Source organism: Oncorhynchus keta, unplaced genomic scaffold (assembly GCF_023373465.1).
Source record: "Oncorhynchus keta strain PuntledgeMale-10-30-2019 unplaced genomic scaffold, Oket_V2 Un_contig_6736_pilon_pilon, whole genome shotgun sequence".
Lineage (NCBI taxonomy): Eukaryota > Metazoa > Chordata > Actinopteri > Salmoniformes > Salmonidae > Oncorhynchus > Oncorhynchus keta.
In genome coordinates, this window is record NW_026289030.1 from 140836 (window position 1) to 162074 (window position 21239).

Below are 21239 nucleotides of genomic sequence, written 5' to 3' on the forward strand. Positions count from 1 at the left end.
TTAGTTAAGGAACAATCTTTATTGAAATCACAAGTATTTTGGTGCATAAAGGACAAGCCAACATTGAGTTTTGGGACGTCAATTGAACGTTCAGAGGATGTTACAGTTAGTTGTTTTATAAATAGAAAGAAAATAAAGTTTCAGAAATAAAATAAGAAACCATATTGCAAAGCCACCAAAGTACCTGTGAAACACAGGAAAAGCATCCTGTCCACATACTTCAGGATGAACATTAAACATGACCACATTATATGATGGATATATTCAGTGTAGAACTCCTCTCTCAATGGCAAAAAGTGCTGCAGGTTAAAGGGTAAAAACACCAGAAAACATTCATCTTACAGTTAGTTATAGTACTAACATACTGTAATACCATACAAGTGGAACAGTCTGTCAAGGCATATTCATACTGTATGACAAATGAAACATATTTTCTTAAAAACGTTGACAATTGAATGATGTGGCATTAAAGACAGTAAGGGGCACATGAATGTCACTCGCAGCAAGCGGGAGGAGAGACGTGTTAGGAACGCCAGAGTAGCAGGACAAACGCCATGTCGCTGCTTAAAGAATTACAAGCCTGGTCCCAGATCTGTCTGTGCTGTTTAGACAAATGACCATAGGAGTTGACTACACAGCACTAACAGATCTGCCATTTTAAAGGGCTACCCACTATTTTTCCAGGTACAGGCAACTATACAACCAGTCAAATTGTTGCATTAGTTTAGGAAAAAAATCTGCATTGAAATCACACACATTTGTGTAGCAGTGCTCCCAAATCCCCATCAAGCTCCCACAGGGCACATAAATAATACCATTGGTGACATGGCCAGTGTCAAATGACACCCACTTCCCTGTGCAGTGCCCACACTGTGGTTCATGGCAAAGTAACGCACTATGTAGGGGATAGGATGTCATTGTAGCCTTTCCAGTGGTATTCCTGGGAATTCCCGGGTCAGATGCAGCGTTCTCAGGTCAGAATTGAGAAAGGAGGAAGGTGGAGTTACATAACAGAGCAACTCTCGTTTGTTCCCCCCGGAGCCTGGAAAACATACAACAGTGTCAGTGAAGAAATACACACTCTCAGCCTCTTGACAGATGCCTCGTGCAAACACTCAAACATACAATTAGTACAGCAATGATCACTCACACAAACAATTAGACTCATAATGTGTGTGTTGGCCAGCACACAGCAAGCATGGTTCATGCAGGGGTGAGGAGCACACAGCAAGCATGGTTCATGCAGGGGTGAGGAGCACACAGCAAGCATGGTTCATGCAGGGGTGAGGAGCACACAGCAAGCATGGTTCATGCAGGGGTGAGGAGCACACAGCAAGCATGGTTCATGCAGGGGTGAGGAGCACACAGCAAGCATGGTTCATGCAGGGGTGAGGAACACACAGCAAATCAAATAAAATTTTATTTGTCACATACACATGGTTAGCAGATGTTAATGCGAGTGTAGCGAAATGCTTGTGCTTCTAGTTCCGACAATGCAGTGATAACCAACAAGTAATCTAACTAACAATTCCAAAACTACTGTCTTATACACAGTGTAAGGGGATAAAGAATATGTACATAAGGATATATGAATGAGTGATGGTACAGAGCAGCATACAGTAGATGGTATCGAGTACAGTATATACATATGAGATGAGTGTGTAGACAAAGTAAACAAAGTGGCATAGTTAAAGTGGCTAGTGATACATGTATTACATAAGGATGCAGTCGATGATGTAGAGTACAGTATATAGATATGCGATGAATAATGTAGGGTAAGTAACATTATATAAGGTAGCATTGTTTAAAGTGGCTAGTGATATATTTACATCATTTCCCATTATTAAAATGGCTGGAGTTGGGTCAGTGTCAATGACAGTGTGTTGGCAGCATTTACATTACATTTAAGTCATTTAGCAGACGCTCTTAGCCACTCAATGTTAGTGGTGGCTGTTTAACAGTCTGATGGCCTTGAGATAGAAGCTGTTTTTCAGTCTCTCGGTCCCAGCTTTGATGCACCTGTACTGACCTCGCCTTCTGGATGATAGCGGGGTGAACAGGCAGTGGTTCGGGTGGTTGATGTCCTTGATGATCTTTATGGCCTTCCTGTAACAACGGGTGGTGTAGGTGTCCTGGAGGGCAGGTAGTTTGCCCCCGGTGATGCGTTGTGCAGTCCTCACTACCCTCTGGAGAGCCTTACGGTTGAGGGCGGAGCAGTTGCCGTACCAGGCGGTGATACAGCCCGCCAGGATGCTCTCGATTGTGCATCTGTAGAAGTTTGTGAGTGCTTTTGGTGACAAGCCGAATTTCTTCAGCCTCCTGAGGTTGAATAGGCGCTGCTGCGCCTTCTTCACGACGCTGTCAGTGTGAGTGGACCAATTCAGTTTGTCTGTGATGTGTATGCCGAGGAACTTAAAACTTGCTACCCTCTCCACTACTGTTCCATCGATGTGGATAGGGGGGTGTTCCCTCTGCTGTTTCCTGAAGTCCACAATCATCTCCTTAGTTTTGTTGACGTTGAGTGTGAGGTTATTTTCCTGACACCACACTCCGAGGGCCCTCACCTCCTCCCTGTAGGCCGTCTCGTCGTTGTTGGTAATCAAGCCTACCACTGTTGTGTCGTCCGCAAACTTGATGATTGAGTTGGAGGCGTGCGTGGCCACGCAGTCGTGGGTGAAAAGCATGGTTCATGCAGGGGTGAGGAACACACAGCAAGCATGGTTCATGCAGGGGTGAGGAACACACAGCAAGCATGGTTCATGCAGGGGTGAGGAACACACCGCATGCTGTGTCATCACACGGGAGGAACAGCAGCCATTTGCAATGAGGTGTTGCAGGCCACTTCATTTCGGATGCACCCAAGGCCGTACTTAAGCACACAGGCGCTGTTCAAAACTAGTGCTTTAAGAACCATTTTGATATTAAAATAACATTTTGAAATGATTATGGATTATGTATTAGAAATGTGTATGGTGCCATTCAGTCATTGGAATAGGCTGATAGACGCCAAGCAGAGTTTCCAACCATGTCATTTTGTTTGGCTTCTGATCATTTTAGTGCCATTTTTTAAGATAATTTTGCCATCATCATCAGCAGCTTTGTTCAAAATACCTGGAATGTCTTCATTACCCAAACCTGGAACTGTGTGAAAGAGCCAGACCTTGTGTGTAGTACATTTGTGAAGATCATTGCAATCAGGAACTCACACGTATTGATTGGATTTCTGGATAAATGGGAAATGAGTTGGAACCTCCAGTACCTGCATTTGTGTCTAAAAGAAATGGCTATTTAAGAATGTTGTACCCCACAAAAGCCATAACAAGTGTCCTATATAGGGAATAGAATGCCATGTGGGACTTACTATGGCACCATACAGGTTAGGTTATGGAGCATTAAGAGCTGTAGTAGGGATTAGACAAACAGGGGCTTCGACCCAAATGGCCCCCTCATCTTTATAGTGCACTATATAGGGAATAGGGGGCGATTTGAGACACATGCAGGGAGTCAACAGCCTCGCTGTAGACAGTCACCTCACCTCCATCAGTCTGTCATGAGACAGGCTGTTCACAACACCAGACAGCACTTCCTTTTCCTTCTCTTGGGCTTTTCCATCAAGGGGAATGGAGATCAAAAACACAGTACTGATCAGTTTCCCCTGGGTACAGGCCTGGGTACAGCATTTACCTGTCTGCTGAGGAGCAGCGTGTTTAGAGGTTTTCTGAGGGAGGGAGGTAGGTAGGTAGGTAGGTAGATATGTATGCATGTATGCATGCGTAGACAGATCAGTGTGAATTTACACATCCCCTGGGGTGTGTGTGTGTGTTTACCTGTCTCCTGAGGTAGTGAACATCACTCCCTTCCATAAACTCTTCATCAACCTCTACATCGGAGTCTTCCTCTCCTCTCTCCTGCACACGCAGCTCTGCGGTCTCCTAGTGATGATAGACAAACATCAAACATCTGCTCACAGCTGTACTGATTGAGTAGACGGCTATTAGAGAAGTGCACGAGGATAGAAATCAAATTAACTATAGTCACCCGTGTACAAGGATATAAATGAAATTAACTTGATTTCCCCTGGTGCACAAAAATATAGAAATGTATTAAGTAGATCTGGCCAGTAGACTGGGTCATGGTGGCCAGTAAGGATGGGTCACCTCTTCATCTGGGTTCAGTAGGGTGACAATCACGTTGTTGACCGGACCCCAGTTCCTCTGGTTCTTCATGACCAGGTCACCTGAAGAGGCCTCTACGCCTGCCTCCGAACCCCAGATCTGACACACACAATCACAGTCCCACACGGTCAGCTGGCAACAATGCATGTTTTAAATGTTATTTCAGTTTTGGAGATGAGAACCATCGAATATTGAGGCCTGATTAGTTTCCCCCAATACGTACGTGTGTGTATTAGGTGCATGCGTGTACTCACAGTGAGGGTGTTGCCCCCAGCCAGTATGTAGGAAGGGGGGATCTGGAAGAACAGTTCAGGAGAGTCCAGGTGACTGCTCCTCACCACCCAGCCCCCTAGTGGCTGCTCCTGGAACAGCAGATAAAAAAACAGCCAGTTCTTATTCATTAGACATGTCCAATAAGGACTGCTTGTTCTGTTAAAAAAAAATGTACAACGGTGAGCCCAAATGAATACGACCCAGATGAAATTCAGATTGGGGACAGCGGCACGTTCAGCTGGGCGTACTGGAGCAAAATGTTTTGCAATGGAAAATAATGGTCTCTCTTCTAAATTGGACAAGTTCAAGTAGCACTTCCGGTTTAAAAAACGCTTCGCCCTACTGAACACAACCCAGATCTTTCACACAGTTTCAGAGACTGGAATCCTTGTCAGGATACATTTGCATTGCAATGACACAAAACACAGGTTAGTAAACACAAAACACAGGTTAGTAAACACAAAACACTGGACTTAAAGAGACTCAATGACACCCTATCCCTCATCTAGTACTCTACTGGTTAACCAGTGGCCTGGGTGACTTTAGAGACTACTGGTTAACCAGTGGCCTGGGTGACTTTAGAGACTACTGGTTAACCAGTGGCCTGGGTGACTTTAGAGACTACTGGTTAACCAGTGGCCTGGGTGACTTTAGACTCAAAATAGTACACTAAGGAGACGTAGAACTTCAGATTCACTCAACACTTGATTGGTTGAAGCCAGGCGGTAGGTACTTCAAGATTGAATCCTTATTAATGGTCAAACTGCCTTGTCCTTTTGTGATTTTACAACAAAGAAATTACAAACACTTATTTCCATCTCTGACATCATCGCACTGCACGATAGAAGAACACAATATGTACTGCATTTCATAACCATGCTGCACGATAGAACACAATATGTACTGCATTTCATAACCATGCTGCACGATAGAACACAATATGTACTGCATTTCATAACCATGCTGCACGATAGAAGAACACAATATGTACTGCATTTCATAACCATGCTGCACGATAGTAGAGCACAATATGTACTGCATTTCATAACCATACTGCACAATAGAAGAACACAATATGTACTGCATTTCATAACCATGCTGCACGATAGAAGAGCACAATATGTACTGCATTTCATAACCATGCTGCACGATAGAAGAGCACAATATGTACTGCATTTCATAACCATGCTGCACGATAGTAGAGCACAATATGTACTGCATTTCATAACCATGCTGCACGATAGAAGAACACAATATGTACTGCATTTCATAACCATGCTGCACGATAGTAGAGCACAATATGTACTGCATTTCATAACCATGCTGCACGATAGAAGAACACAATATGTACTGCATTTCATAACCATGCTGCACGATAGAACACAATATGTACTGCATTTCATAACCATGCTGCACGATAGAACACAATATGTACTGCATTTCATAACCATGCTGCACGATAGTAGAGCACAATATGTACTGCATTTCATAACCATGCTGCACGATAGAAGAACACAATATGTACTGCATTTCATAACCATGCTGCACGATAGTAGAGCACAATATGTACTGCATTTCATAACCATACTGCACAATAGAAGAACACAATATGTACTGCATTTCATAACCATGCTGCACAATAGAAGAGCACAATATGTACTGCATTTCATAACCATGCTGCACAATAGAAGAACACAATATGTACTGCATTTCATAACCATGCTGCACAATAGAACACAATATGTACTGCATTTCATAACCATGCTGCACAATAGAACACAATATGTACTGCATTTCATAACCATGCTGCACGATAGAAGAGCACAATTTGTACTGCATTTCATAACCATGCTGCACGATAGAAGAACACAATTTGTACTGCATTTCATAACCATGCTGCACGATAGAAGAACACAATTTGTACTGCATTTCATAACCATGCTGCACGATAGAAGAGCACAATATGTACTGCATTTCATAACCATGCTGCACGATAGAAGAACACAATATGTACTGCATTTCATAACCATGCTGCACGATAGAGAACACAATATGTACTGCATTTCATAACCATGCTGCACGATAGAAGAGCACAATATGTACTGCATTTCATAACCATGCTGCACGATAGAGAACACAATATGTACTGCATTTCATAACCATGCTGCACGATAGAAGAACACAATATGTACTGCATTTCATAACCATGCTGCACGATAGAAGAACACAACATGTACTGCATTTCATAACCATGCTGCACGATAGAAGAGCACAATATGTACTGCATTTCATAACCATGCTGCACGATAGAAGAACACAACATGTACTGCATTTCATAACCATGCTGCACGACACTCCTCAGCTCAGCAACAACAATAACAATGCTGTTGGGGCGGCCAGTGGCACAGATTCCCCCTACTGCGGATTCCATCTTTAATTGGTCAGAGTGGGTGATAAGTTCACAGACTCTCCTAATTGGTCAGAGTGGGTGGTAAGTTCACAGACTCTCCTAATTGGTCAGAGTGGGTGGTAAGTTCACAGACTCTCATGATTGGTCAGAGTGGGTGGTAAGTTCACAGACTCTCATGATTGGTCAGAGTGGGTGGTAAGTTCACAGACTCTCATGATTGGTCAGAGTGGGTGGTAAGTTCACAGACTCTCCTAATTGGTCAGAGTGGGTGGTAAGTTCACAGACTCTCCTAATTGGTCAGAGTGGGTGGTAAGTTCACAGACTCTCCTAATTGGTCAGAGTGGGTGGTAAGTTCACAGACTCTCCTAATTGGTCAGAGTGGGTGGTAAGTTCACAGACTCTCCTAATTGGTCAGAGTGGGTGGTAAGTTCACAGACTCTCCTAATTGGTCAGAGTGGGTGGTAAGTTCACAGACTCTCCTAATTGGTCAGAGCAAGGCAGTAGGTACCTTCTCAGAGTTGTTCTTCAGCATGACGTAGTTCCCCTTCAGGTCTATCTCCGACACCATCATGTGACTGTGGGCCTGGGCGTGCTGCGAGACCTTGTAGGCTGGCGAGGACCCCGTGCCACCTTCGTTCTTGCGTTTCTTCCCGCGGACAACTCGGCGGGCGCCGTGTGCGTGTGTGCGTGCCACGGCCCCATGCTGGGAGGGGCTCGGGGAGAGGTGGAGTCTGGAAACACAGAACAACGTCAGGGAGATGTTTGGGAAACCCTGGTTTCTCTGTTTTATCTACTGTGCTCCATCTTTGCTGCCATCTAGTGACTTGTTTTATGTATGACTCCCTTGTTCTCACTAAATGTACCCTCCCCTATTCAAGACCACGACTACTTTGTCTTTTCTAATACTTCTAACCTTAAACATGCATTTTGGATAATATATCTACATCACAATTTTGAATATATATACATTTCCTACTGCCATGTGGCTCAGAGGTAGAGCATGGCACATGCAACACCAGGGTTGTGGGTTCAATTCCCACAGAGGACCAGTACGAACAAATATGAAAATGTAAGCACTCACTACTGCAAGTCACTCTGGATAAGAGCTCTGCTAAATGACTAAAATGGAAATACCGTTTACTATGTTGTGTCCACCAATGACTATTCTGTAACCACTTCCTCTTCAAATCAGGGTTAAGAAGATGGTTTGTTGTTACTCCCTGAAGGCCAGTTTAAATAAAGGCTTTTTAACTAATGACATGAAGAGTGTCTTGGTCCTCTTAGTTTTTTTATGTTTGGTGAAAGGACCTTGTGTGTGTGTGTGTGTGTGTGTGTGTGTGTGTGTGTGTGTGTCAGACCTAGGTTGAAATTAAGGTTGCCCCAAAGACTTGAATAATTCAGAATAGATTTGCTTTACTCAGATTTGATTTAGTAGAATTCCCCATTTCAAAACGTATTTGAACAAGGTCTGATGTGTACGTACCTCTGCTCCTCTCCCTCCAGCATCTTGCGGTAGGCGTTGATCTCCATGTCCAAGGCCAGCTTGACATCCAGCAGCTGCTCATAGTCCTCCAGCTGGCTCTGCATCTGGGCCCGCATGGCCGACATCTCCTCGTCCTTGTGGCTCAGTCGCTGCTGCCACACCTCTCGCTCCCGGTCCAGGGTCCGCTCCAGCTCCCGCACACGCCCCTCTAAGGCCCCGTTCTGAGGGGAGGAGACAGAGAGAGAAGAATCAGAGAGAAATAGGGGTTGTGAGAAAGTCATCCACACAGACAACTTTCAGACTCCCTGACACCAGTCAACATACAGTCATGGCCAAAAGTTTAAAGAACGACACCATTATTAATTTACACAAAGTTTGCTGCTTCAGTGTCTTTAGATTTTTCTGTCATATGTTACTATGGAATACTGAAATATAATTACAAGCATTTCATAAGTGTCTGAGGCTTTTATTGACAATTACATGAAGTTGATGCAAAGAGTCAATATTTGCAGTGTTGGCCCTTCTTTTTCAAGACCTCTGTAATCAGCCCTGGCATGCTGTCAATTAACTTCTGGGCCACATCCTGACTGTTGACAGCCCATTCTTGCATAATCAATGCTTGGAGTTTGTCAGAATGTGTGGGTTTTTGTTTGTCCACCCGCCTCTTGAGGATTGACCACAAGTTCTCAATGGGATTAAGGTCTGGGGAGTTTCCTGGCCATGGACCCAAAATATCGATGTTTTGTTCCCCGAGTCACTTAGTTATCACTTTTGCCTCATGGCAATATGCTCAATCATGCTGGAAAAGGCATTGTTCGTCACCAAACTGTTCCTGGATGGTTGGGAGAAGTTCCTCTCTGAGGATGTGTTGGTAGCAATCTTTATTCATGCCTTTGTTCTTAAGCAAAATTGTGAGAGAGCCCACTCCCTTGGCTGAGAAGCAACCACACACATGAATGGTCTCAGGATGCTTTACTGTTGGCATGACACAGGACTGATGGTAGCGCTCACCTTGTCTTCTCCGGACAAGCTTTTTTCCAGATGCCCCAAACAATCGGAATGGGGATTCAGAGAAAATGACTTTACCCCAGTCCTCAGCAGTCCAATCCCTGTACCTTTTGCAGAATATCAGTCTGTCCCTGATGTTTTTCGTGGAGAGAGGTGGCTTCTATGCTGCCCTTCTTGACACCAGGCCATCCTCCAAAAGTATTTGCCTCACTGTGCATGCAGATGCACTTACACCTGCCTGCTGCCATTCAAGCTTTGTACTGGTGGTGCCCCGATCCCGCAACTGAATCAACTTTAGGAGACGGTCCTGGTGCTTGAGGACTTTCTTAGGTGCTCTAAAGCCTTCTTCACAACAATTCAACCGCTCTCCTTGAAGTTCTTGATGATCCAATAAATGGTCGATTTAGGTGCAATCTTACTGGCAGCAATATCCTTGTATGTGAAGCACTTTTTGTGCAAAGTAATGATGGCGACACAGGTTTCCTTGCAGGTAACCATGGTTGACAGAGGAAGAACAATGATTCCAAGCACCACCCTCCTTTTGAAGCTTCCAGTCTGTTATTCAAAGTCAATCAGCATGACAGTGATCTCCAACATTGTCCTCGTCAACACTCACACCTGTGTTAACGAGAGAATCACTGACATGATGTCAGCTGGTCCTTTTGTGGCAGGGCTGAAATGCAGTGGAAATGTTTTTGGGGGATTCAGTTAATTTGCATGGCAAAGAGGGACTTTGCAATTGATTGCAATTCATCTGACCACTCTTCATAACATTCTGGAGTATACGCAAATTGCCATCATCAAAACTTTTGGCCACGACTGTACATAGTGATGTTGTTTTTCAGTCTGAAACCAGTCAAATGTTCCAGTACTATAATAAAGCCCAAGCAGCAGCCTGGTAGGTACCGGTTTCTGGAATGTCACTCAGACACACCGCCGGGGTGAAGTGTTCCCTAGCTACAGATCTAGGATCAGCTTCACTTCCCCAATCTTAAGCATAACCATATTGGGGGAAATGCAAAACTGACCCAAGATCAGCATCTATGGGCAACCTTAGCCCTACACACATACAGCAAGTACCTGTTTTTGGAAGTGATTGAGTTGTGAGGAGAGGGTCTCGATGCGGAGCTTGGTGGCAGACAGCTCCTCTCTGGTGGACGAGGCAAAGTCACTACTCTTCAGCGCCGTCTGATGGGCGTTCTCCAGCTGTCAAAACACACACCCATGTTACATACACACCAAAGGAAAAGCAATGTGTTAATGTCATATGTTTTGACACGAGACTGAGCTACATTATAGGTTTACCATAAGCCACAAATTTGAAAAAATAAAATAAAACATTTGGATTTACAGCAATGTTTCTAAATAACTTCATCATATGAGTGGAGGTACCTAACATACCAGAGTCAACTGCATACATGTTGAATACTTGAGGTGAACTTGATTTGACCAGTACATATGGTGGACTGGGTTTGCACTTTCGGGACAAGTCGGTTGGTTCCATTTTACAGAGCAAGCCAAATAAGGTGTACCTCAAGTGTTTGCTATTGGCTACAATATGAGGACACTTCTACCTAACACGGGCTGGACCGGTGAGAATACCTTGATCAGCTGCACAAAGCTCTCCCTAATCTGCACTGGCATCTCTCTCACTCCTCTGTTCTCTTCCGTCATCATGCACTCCTGCTCTAACAGTGTGCACGACACACACAGAGACTCCCTGACACACAGCTCTCTCAGAGAAACACATACAGTTATACACCAGCAACACACACACAGTTTCTACATTGTAGAATAAACAGTAAAGACATCAAAATAATGAAACACATATAGAAGCATTTAGTAACCAAAGAAAAGTGTTAAATCAAAATATATGTGAAATTCTTCAAAGTAGCCACCTTATGGCTTGATTACAGCTTTGCACACTCTTGGCATTCTCTCAACCAGCTTTCTTTTATTTTTTAACTAGGCAAGTCAGTGAAGAACAAATTCTTATTAACAATGACGGCCTACTTGTAAAGCCCTCCGGCCAAACCCTTCCAGACAACGCTGGGCCAATTGTGCACCGCCCTATGGGTCTCCCGATTACGGCTGGTTGTGATATAGCCCGGGATCGAACCCAGGTCTGTATTGATTCCTCTAGCACAACGATGTAATGCCTTAGACTGCTGCGCCACTCAGGACCAGCTTCATGAGGTAGTCACCAGGAATGCATTTCAATTAACAGGTGTGCCTTGTTAAAAGTTCAAAAGTGGAATTTATTTCCTTCTTCATGCGTTTGAGCCAATCAGTTGTGTTGTGACAAGGTCTCAACATCAAGACACATCAACATCAACTGTTCAGAGGAGACTGCATGAATCAGACCTTCAAGGTCAAATTGCTGCAAAGAAACCACTACTAAAAGGACACCAATAATAAGAGACTTGCTCGGGCCAAGAAACAGGAGAAATGGACATTAGACCGGTGGAAATATGTCCTTTGTTCTGAGGAGTCGAAATTTGAGTTTTTGGGTTCCAACCGCCGCAGAGTAGGTGAGCTGATGATTTCTGCATGTGTGGTTTCCACTGTGAAGCATGAAGGAGGAGCTGTGATGGTGGTTTCTGGTGATACTGCAATTTATTTATAATTCAAGGCACACTTAACCAGCATGGCTACCACAGCATTCACAGTGATACGCCATCCCATCTGGTTTGTGCTTAGTGGGACTATCATTTGTTTTTCAACAGGACAATGACCCAACACACCTCCAGACTGTGTAAGGGCTATTTGACCAAGAAGGAGAGTGATGGTGTGCTGCATCAGGTGACCTGGCCTCCACAATTCCCCAACCAAATTGAGATGGTTTGGGATGAGTTGGACCGCAGAGTGAAGGAAAAGCAGCCAACAAGTGCTCAGCATGTGGGAACTCCTTCAAGACTGTTGGAAAAGTATTCTAGGTGAAGCTGGTTGAGAGAATACCAAGAGTGTGCAAAGCAGTCATCAAGCCAAAGGGTGGCAACTTTGAAGAATATCAAATATATTTTGATTTGTTTAACACTTTTCTGGTTTCTACATAACCCCATGTGTGTTATTTCATAGTGTTGATGTCTTCACTATTATCCTACAATGTAGAAAATAGTACAAATAAAAACTTTTGACTGGTACTGTACATACACACAAACCTCAACATAATCCAAAATATACTGTGTCTGTAAAATGTACATAGGTTCAGAACTTTGTTAAACATCACAGCATAGTTGAAAAATATATAGCATATAGAAATCTAAACTGAATGGTCTTCAGATAGATGGGATGGGTTGAGGATTGCTGAGTGGGACTAAAACGATCTGCCCTTGAGCAAAGCACTTAACCCAAAACAATACGCTGGAAGTAGAAGCCTAACTGTTGTTGTCCATTAGTTTACTCCAATTAGGGGAGGTAGGGCTAGGGGACGAGGCAGAGAGGGAGGGAGGGAGAGTGAGAGAGTGAAAGAGAGTGTGTACCTTAGCATTGAAATTCTTCTCCAGATCCTCTTTATACTGCTGGATTTGTCCGTCGTGCTCCTGCCGTAGCTGCTGCATGGCCTCGGCCAACTTACTCTCAAATTCTTTCTGTCTTCCAGAATCCACCTCCACCAGGCGACTCTCATGTCTGCTCCGGATCTCCCTGACCTCCTACACGCGTGCGTGCGCACGCACGCACACACACACAGACATGAACAGACACACACGTCTACCGCAGGAAGACGACATGGGCCACATTCCATTCGAACCCCATGTCCTCTCCCAGACCCTATTCCCACCACCACCACCCCTTCTACTCAACATGGAGGAAACGACATGGGCCACATTCCATTCTAACCCCTAGTCCTCTCCCAGACCCTATTCCCACCACCCCTTCTACTCAACATGGAGGAAACTACATGGGTCACATTCCATTCTAACCCCTAGTCCTCTCCCAGACCCTATTCCCACCACCACCCCTTCTACTCAACATGGAGGAAACGACATGGGCCACATTCCATTCTAACCCCTAGTCCTCTCCCAGACCCTATTCCCACCACCACCACCACCCTCAACATGGAGGAAACTCCACATTCCATTCCAACCCCTAGTCCTCTCCCAGACCCTATTCCCACCACCACCACCCCTTCTACTCAACATGGAGGAAACGACATGGGCCACATTCCATTCTAACCCCTAGTCCTCTCCCAGACCCTATTCCCACCACCACCACCCCTTCTACTCAACATGGAGGAAACGACATGGGCCACATTCCATTCTAACCCCTAGTCCTCTCCCAGACCCTATTCCCACCACCACCACCCCTTCTACTCAACATGGAGGAAACGACATGGGCCACATTCCATTCTAACCCCTAGTCCTCTCCCAGACCCTATTCCCACCACCCCTTCTACTCAACATGGAGGAAACGACATGGGCCACATTCCATTCAACCCCTAGTCCTCTCCCAGACCCTATTCCCACCACCACCACCACCCCTTCTACTCAACATGGAGGAAACGACATGGGCCACATTCCATTCTAACCCCTAGTCCTCTCCCAGACCCTATTCCCACCACCCCTTCTACTCAACATGTAGGAAACGACATGGGCCACATTCCATTCTAACCCCTAGTCCTCTCCCAGACCCTATTCCCACCACCCCCCTTCTACTCAACATGGAGGAAACGACATGGGCCACATCCATTCCATTCCCAGACCCTATTAACCCCTTCCCCTCAACATGGAGGAAACGACATGGGTCCTCTCCCAGACCCTATTCCCACCACCACCACCCCTTCTACTCAACATGGAGGAAACGACATGGGCCACATTCCATTCTAACCCCTCGTCCTCTCCCAGACCCTATTGCCACCACCACCACCCCTTCTACTCAACATGGAGGAAACGACATGGGCCACATTCCATTTCAATCCCCAGCTCTTAACCATTTCTTCTCACCCTCCTACCCCTAGCCACTTCATTAACCCCTTCCCTCCTGCATGCTGTGGATACCCCACACCTCCTAGAAAAACAGGCAGAGACAACATTGAGTTTGATATCTTATTATTAGTATTTGTAAATAGTTACCCACTTCAACAACCAATCAATCTGACTTCTGTGTCACTTCTGTGGTAATAGTGGGCCACATGTGAGGTCTTTCTTATGCAGCAGTTACTGCAGTGGGTGTGTGTCCGGTTTGAAGTGTGTGTGTGTCCGGTTTGAAGTGTGTGTGTGTCCGGTTTGAAGTGTGTGTGTGTGTTACCTGTTCGCCAATGTGTCTCTGGAACTCCAGCTGTTCCCGTAGCGTCTGCACCTGGTTCTCCAGGTCCACCCTCCTCAACATCTCAGAGTTCAGCTGGGTCTTAGTCTCCGCCAGCCCACACTCCAACTGAGACAAGGAGTCAAAGAGATCACCTTTTGCATTCGAGGACTTAACATTTAGCCAAAACGAAGCAACTCCCCTCATAAATGACCTGGCCACGTCTCATAAGCGTCTTCTCAGTAGATGCTTGCAAGCTAATGTTAGCCACCCTACACTAGTACCAGCTTAAACCTATGGCAAATAAAACTAGTTAGCTTTAGACTATTTAAAAAAACATGATAACATGAGAATCAAAAGGTTGAATCGGCACATCTCTAGGCAGAATATACTTTGTTTTTGTCTGATGCTGTTTAATGCCTTTTGCGTTGTCAACCACTCCTTCTCAGAGCTGCGTTCACAGCCGACACAGAACCTGATGCATAACACTGTCAAAATGCTGCAAAAACATCTATGTGGTGTTGGTTTAATTGTATTTAACTTTAAACAAAACGTTAAATTAACCTCACTAGAAGGCCTATAGATGGCAGTCTAGTCCTTACATTGGCCACCTGGGCCTGTAGGTCAGTGACGTCATCCGCCTGTCTTCTGTTATCTGCCAGTTGATTGGCCAGCTCTGCGTCTTTAGAGTTGAGGACCGCCTCCAAGTTCCTCCACTGACCCATGGCCATGTTACACTCTGCTTCCTTCTTCTGGTTCCTGGTAGGATGAAAAAGAGAGGACAGGTGGTTACTACGGTTCCTGGAAGGAGGATAGATGAGAGAAGACAGGTGGTTACCATGGATCCTGGTAGGAGGAGAGCAGAGAGAAGACAGGTAGTTACCATGGTTTCTGGAAGGAGGAGAGCAGAGAGAAGACAGGTGGTTACTATGGTTCCAGGAAGGAGGCAAAAGTGATAGAAAGAAGTGAGAGGTCAGGAAGGTTAGTATGATTCCTGGAAGGAGTGAAGAGATGACAAGAGACGAGAAGATATGGCTTCCATTGTTCCTGGTGGGAGGAAAAAGAGATCACATTTCAATTTGAGTAATTTAGCAGAGGCTCTTATCCAGAGTGACTTACAGGAGCATTTTGGGTTAAGTGCTTTACTCAAGGGCAGATCGACACATTTTTCATTTAGTCAGTTCGGGATACGAACTGGCAACCTTTCATGACTACAGAATTCAGGAGGTTAGCCAACTATGGTGTTACAGGGACTACCTGTTAGTGGAACTAGGTCCCCATCTAGTGGCCTTCGTGTGTATTGCACCTAGAGTATGTGACGTGGCATTGTTGTCTATCCATCCTAACGTTCTGTTCTGAACATGACTGAAGTTAAAGCGCAAATGAATGCAAGAACCAACTTCTCTGGTTGAAATGTGGCATTAGCTGTTGTTTCTTCATGTTCTGTATGATGTCATGTTCTGTGTGGACCCCAGGAAGAGCAGCTGCTGCTTTTGCAACAGTGAAATGGGGATCCGAATAAAATACCAAACAAATAGCTCTGTGTGTGCAGCAGCAGACAGGATATTCATCTGCATTGCAATGCTAGTTTTCATGCACATTTTTGAACTTGAGAAATACTGCACCAAACACCAAGCTAGGATGTAAAAATTGCACAACAAAAATGTCCTCTGCAAAAACATCAAAATTAATTACAGATTTCTTGATTCATCTTAGATGAATTGTGACTATTTTGGGGAGGTGGTAAGCTAGTGGCTCTGTTGATATGGTGTGGCAAAAGCAACAAATGAAAAAGAGAGAAAATATTTCAGAGAAAAACAGCTCCCTTGGACCTTTTAATAAAAAAAAGATTTCAGTCTTGCAGGTGTGGGTCGATGTGGGCGTGGTTCGATGTGGGTGTGTTATCAAACCACACCCCCAAGACTGACATCTCATTTTTCTTTAACGTTTAAAAAAAAAGGTCCACAGGTGCCATTTTTACCTCAATATCAAATAATTTCTGGGTAACAATTAAGTAGCTTACTGTGAAAATTTTAGTTGAAAACAGTATATATATATATATATATATATATATATAGCTTCTTAGCAAAGAGCAATTTCTCAAGCAAGAATTTTGCTATGACTGTCAGAGTGGTCTGAATGGGGAGGGGAAAACTGACAACTATCTGTTATTGGCAGAGAGGCTTGGAACTCTTTCTGATTGGTCTATTAACTAATTCACAGCATGGTGATGTAACCACGGCCAAAACCCTCATCCCACCAAAACAGGCTGACATTTCAGGTGGTCTTTCAAACAGCTTTTACACTAAAAGTACATTATCATTTTCACAAATTCACAGTATTAGTCCAACCTCAGTGTGAAAATGTATATAAAACTCAGGAAAAAAAAATCAGGAAAAATTTATATAAAACTCAGGAAAAATCTGGAAAAATCATTTGACTGCATTAGGCCTTTAAACGAGCAACAGAAAAACAAAGGGAATCACTGAGTTCAGTCTCCCTTTAAATCTTAGCTCCGACTCTTTGCCATTATTACTAAACAAACACCTGGTGGGAGGAAAAGAGATGACAGAAGTCCGATGGTTACTATGGTTCCTATTAGGATAGAATAGAGATGACAGAAGTCTGATGGTTACTATGGTTCCTATTAGGATAGAATAGAGATGACAGAAGTCTGATGGTTACTATGGTTCCTGTTAGGATAGAATAGAGATGACAGAAGTCTGATGGTTACTATGGTTCCTGTTAGGATAGAATAGAGATGACAGAAGTCTGATGGTTACTATGGTTCCTGTTAGGATAGAATAGAGATGACAGAAGTCTGATGGTTACTATGGTTCCTGTTAGGATAGAATAGAGATGACAGAAGTCTGATGGTTACTATGGTTCCTGTTAGGATAGAATAGAGATGACAGAAGTCTGATGGTTACTATGGTTCCTGTTAGGATAGAATAGAGATGACAGAAGTTTCATGGTTACTATGGTTCCTGTTAGGATAGAATAGAGATGACAGAAGTCTGATGGTTACTATGGTTCCTGTTAGGATAGAATAGAGATGACAGAAGTCTGATGGTTACTATGGTTCCTGTTAGGATAGAATAGAGATGACAGAAGTCTGATGGTTACTATGGTTCCTGTTAGGATAGAATAGAGATGACAGAAGTCTGATGGTTACTATGGTTCCTGTTAGGATAGAATAGAGATGACAGAAGTCTGATGGTTACTATGGTTCCTGTTAGATGGTTACTATGGTTCCTGTTAGATAGGATGACAGAATAGAGATGATGACAGAAGTCTGATGGTTACTATGGTTCCTGTTAGGATAGAATAGAGATGACAGAAGTCTGATGGTTACTATGGTTCCTGTTAGGATAGAATAGAGATGACAGAAGTCTGATGGTTACTATGGTTCCTGTTAGGATAGAATAGAGATGACAGAAGTCTGATGGTTACTATGGTTCCTGTTAGGATAGAATAGAGATGACAGAAGTCTGATGGTTACTATGGTTCCTGTTAGGATAGAATAGAGATGACAGAAGTCTGATGGTTACTATGGTTCCTGTTAGGATAGAATAGAGATGACAGAAGTCTGATGGTTACTATGGTTCCTGTTAGGATAGAATAGAGATGACAGAAGTCTGATGGTTACTATGGTTCCTGTTAGGATAGAATAGAGATGACAGAAGTCTGATGGTTACTATGGTTCCTGTTAGGATAGAATAGAGATGACAGAAGTCTGATGGTTACTATGGTTCCTGTTAGGATAGAATAGAGATGACAGAAGTCTGATGGTTACTATGGTTCCTGTTAGGATAGAATAGAGATGACAGAAGTTTGATGGTTACTATGGTTCCTGTTAGGATAGAATAGAGATGACAGAAGTTTGATGGTTACTATGGTTCCTGTTAGGATAGAATAGAGATGACAGAAGTCTGATGGTTACTATGGTTCCTGTTAGGATAGAATAGAGATGACAGAAGTCTGATGGTTACTATGGTTCCTGTTAGGATAGAATAGAGATGACAGAAGTCTGATGGTTACTATGGTTCCTGTTAGGATAGAATAGAGATGACAGAAGTCTGATGGTTACTATGGTTCCTGTTAGGATAGAATAGAGATGACAGAAGTCTGATGGTTACTATGGTTCCTGTTAGGATAGAATAGAGATGACAGAAGTCTGATGGTTACTATGGTTCCTGTTAGGATAGAATAGAGATGACAGAAGTCTGATGGTTACTATGGTTCCTGTTAGGATAGAATAGAGATGACAGAAGTCTGATGGTTACTATGGTTCCTGTTAGGATAGAATAGAGATGACAGAAGTCTGATGGTTACTATGGTTCCTGTTAGGATAGAATAGAGATGACAGAAGTCTGATGGTTACTATGGTTCCTGTTAGGATAGAATAGAGATGACAGAAGTCTGATGGTTACTATGGTTCCTGTTAGGATAGAATAGAGATGACAGAAGTCTGATGGTTACTATGGTTCCTGTTAGGATAGAATAGAGATGACAGAAGTCTGATGGTTACTATGGTTCCTGTTAGGATAGAATAGAGATGACAGAAATCAAGTGCTTATGCGCTTCACTTCCTGAAGGGAGCGATTTTAGAGATCGTTTTTTATTCTGGGTATAATTCAATTGTTACTTTAATTGTGGATGTTAATACACGGCATATGGTTCTATTGATATTAGGCTACTATTATGACATTAGGTTACTGTTATGATATTGTGGTTATTCAAACAAGAGATAGCAGAAGGATAATAATAACAGGAGGATATGCTCATGCTTCTTGTTAGGAAAGAAAGATGACAAACCAAATCTCTCTGAGGTCTCTTCCTCAAAAAGTCATCATTACTATCTGTAGATTATATCTTGCAAAGACAAACAATGTGATCATAAATGGGGAACCCCATACTCCAAGAGTGTCTAAGGGGAGTTGGGATATGCAAAAAAACACTAACAATTCACACGTGTATAATACACAGTCATACATGGGTGAAATAGGACAAATAAGCACCCACCGAATTAGTATTATTTAAATGGAGAATGAGATTGTTTAATTAATGATAAAGGCAAAACATTGATTTTTGAAGAATTTGACTTAGAAATGCATCATTAGCTTAGTTCAACTTTCGTACCCTATCCCAAAATATAAACTTTTTACTGCAACAATTTGGGCCTAATTGCAAACTAACACTGTGCTATTTTTTTTATTTATCTCAACACTCAATGACAACAGCGCCAATACACAGGACAAACATAGATTGGTTTGTATGTTATTATATCTAACGTTACCTGGCTTGTAGGTTGCTATGCTCTTCAGAAAGATGACCCATCTCTATCTGCAGCCGGGCCCTGTCGTTAGCCAGCACGTCCAAGCTCTTCCTCGCGTCGGCCAACTCGGTCTCGTACAGCCGCCGGACGTTGGCCGTCTCCCTGGTCGTGGACTCCTCTTTCTCCTCCAGGAGAAGCAGCATTGAGGACTTGTCATTCTCCAGCTGGCGGACCCGCTCTATGTAGGCGGCCAGGCGGTCGTTCAGGTGGCTAAGCTCCTCTTTCTCCTGGCTTCGGGAGAGCCGGGTTGGGCTGGTGCTGGACGGGCCGGGGCCGCTTCGTCGGGAGGAGCGAGTTGAGCGACTGGTTGAGGTAACTGAAGCCATGGCGCGTTCTCATGTGACTGCATGCGCTGGGTTTGGGATGAGTTTGCACCAATAATTTATGTATACAACTAGATGACTTTTAGGGGGCGCTGTGTTGAAGCCACCGTGCCTCCATCTTGGCACTCCCCCAACGTTGTAAAACATTTAGGAAGCTATAGATATGCATGTATTAATGTCTACATTCGTTTTTGCCACATTCATTATATTACATACAGCTTAATACATACGTTTACATTACTATTATGTGAGCTTAACATACAAATAAAACATGAAAACTAATATATAAACATTACAAGTAAAACAAGTATACTTTTTAGAGATAGCTAATGTTACTGTCCCCAACATTACAAAATAAGTACTTAAATACATGTCATTTTGTCCTTGAAACAATGAATTGAAATACTGTAGAATTCCATTCATTCCTGTGGAGGACTGCTCCTACTGGGGTGAACTCTCAATGGCCAATAGATAGAATTACATTCCAGGATGTTATACATTATTGGTTTGCACTGAGTTCTTCGCTCCTTCTTCTTCTTCTTCTTTGGTATAATGGTGGTCCGCAAACAAACGTTTGAGGTGAAGGCTGACACCTACTGTGCTGGAGGTGGTGGCGCAGATGAATGGAGAATAAATGAATAATCAGTGTATGTTATAAATAAATGGAGGGCATCCGTAGAATAACGTGGAATACGCAGGTACGTGTAAAGCCTATCAATAACAAAAGAAACGTGCATTACACGTATTAGAGATTTCACATGACATCCCTACACAATTAAATGTTCTAAGAGTGTGGAGGTGCCATTACTAGAAACAATACTGTAATCATCTGAATGTGAATTTTAAGGCCATTGGTCCATTTGAATTAATTGTTTGTTTGCTCTGATTAGTTGCAGGAGTGGCTCTGGAAAATGCACCAATTCAGTTCGATTAAATGTTTGCTACGTTCTGGAACAGACTCCTATGTATGTTTGCTCCATTTGGT

General features: G+C 43.5%; 1 protein-coding gene across 6 annotated transcripts; it reads right to left on the bottom strand.

Moving 5' to 3' along the window:
* Positions 1 to 4: 4 nt before the first annotated feature.
* lmnl3 (lamin L3) lies at positions 5 to 21038 on the bottom strand. 6 transcript variants are annotated; one of them, XM_052511345.1, is made up of 14 exons: positions 20625 to 21038; positions 19893 to 20283; positions 15196 to 15352; positions 14597 to 14722; positions 12832 to 13002; positions 10952 to 11032; positions 10430 to 10555; positions 8342 to 8562; positions 7367 to 7589; positions 4430 to 4537; positions 4158 to 4274; positions 3828 to 3932; positions 3536 to 3718; positions 5 to 1042 (listed from the first exon to the last, which is right to left on the bottom strand). In XM_052511345.1, the coding sequence occupies exons 2-14, from the start codon at positions 20255 to 20257 to the stop codon at positions 1004 to 1006; spliced, it is 2022 nt and encodes a 673-aa protein (XP_052367305.1). In that variant the 5' UTR covers positions 20258 to 20283; positions 20625 to 21038; the 3' UTR covers positions 5 to 1003. The 6 variants fall into 6 exon arrangements, with proteins under 6 accessions (XP_052367305.1, XP_052367304.1, XP_052367308.1 ...); XM_052511344.1 differs by having other exon boundaries at positions 19893 to 21038; XM_052511348.1 differs by having other exon boundaries at positions 3536 to 3603; positions 19893 to 21034.
* Positions 21039 to 21239: the final 201 nt, after the last annotated feature.

Coding starts and splice junctions, on each gene's coding strand:
- lmnl3 (XM_052511345.1), bottom strand. CDS start 20,257: ATGGCTTCAGTTACCTCAACCAGTCGCTCAACTCGCTCCTCCCGACGA. Junction 11,033..12,831: donor AGAAGAATTTCAATGCTAAG/GTACACACTCTC, acceptor CTGTTAGAGCAG/GAGTGCATGATGACGGAAGA. Junction 10,556..10,951: donor GCTTTGTGCAGCTGATCAAG/GTATTCTCACCG, acceptor GTGTTTTGACAG/CTGGAGAACGCCCATCAGAC.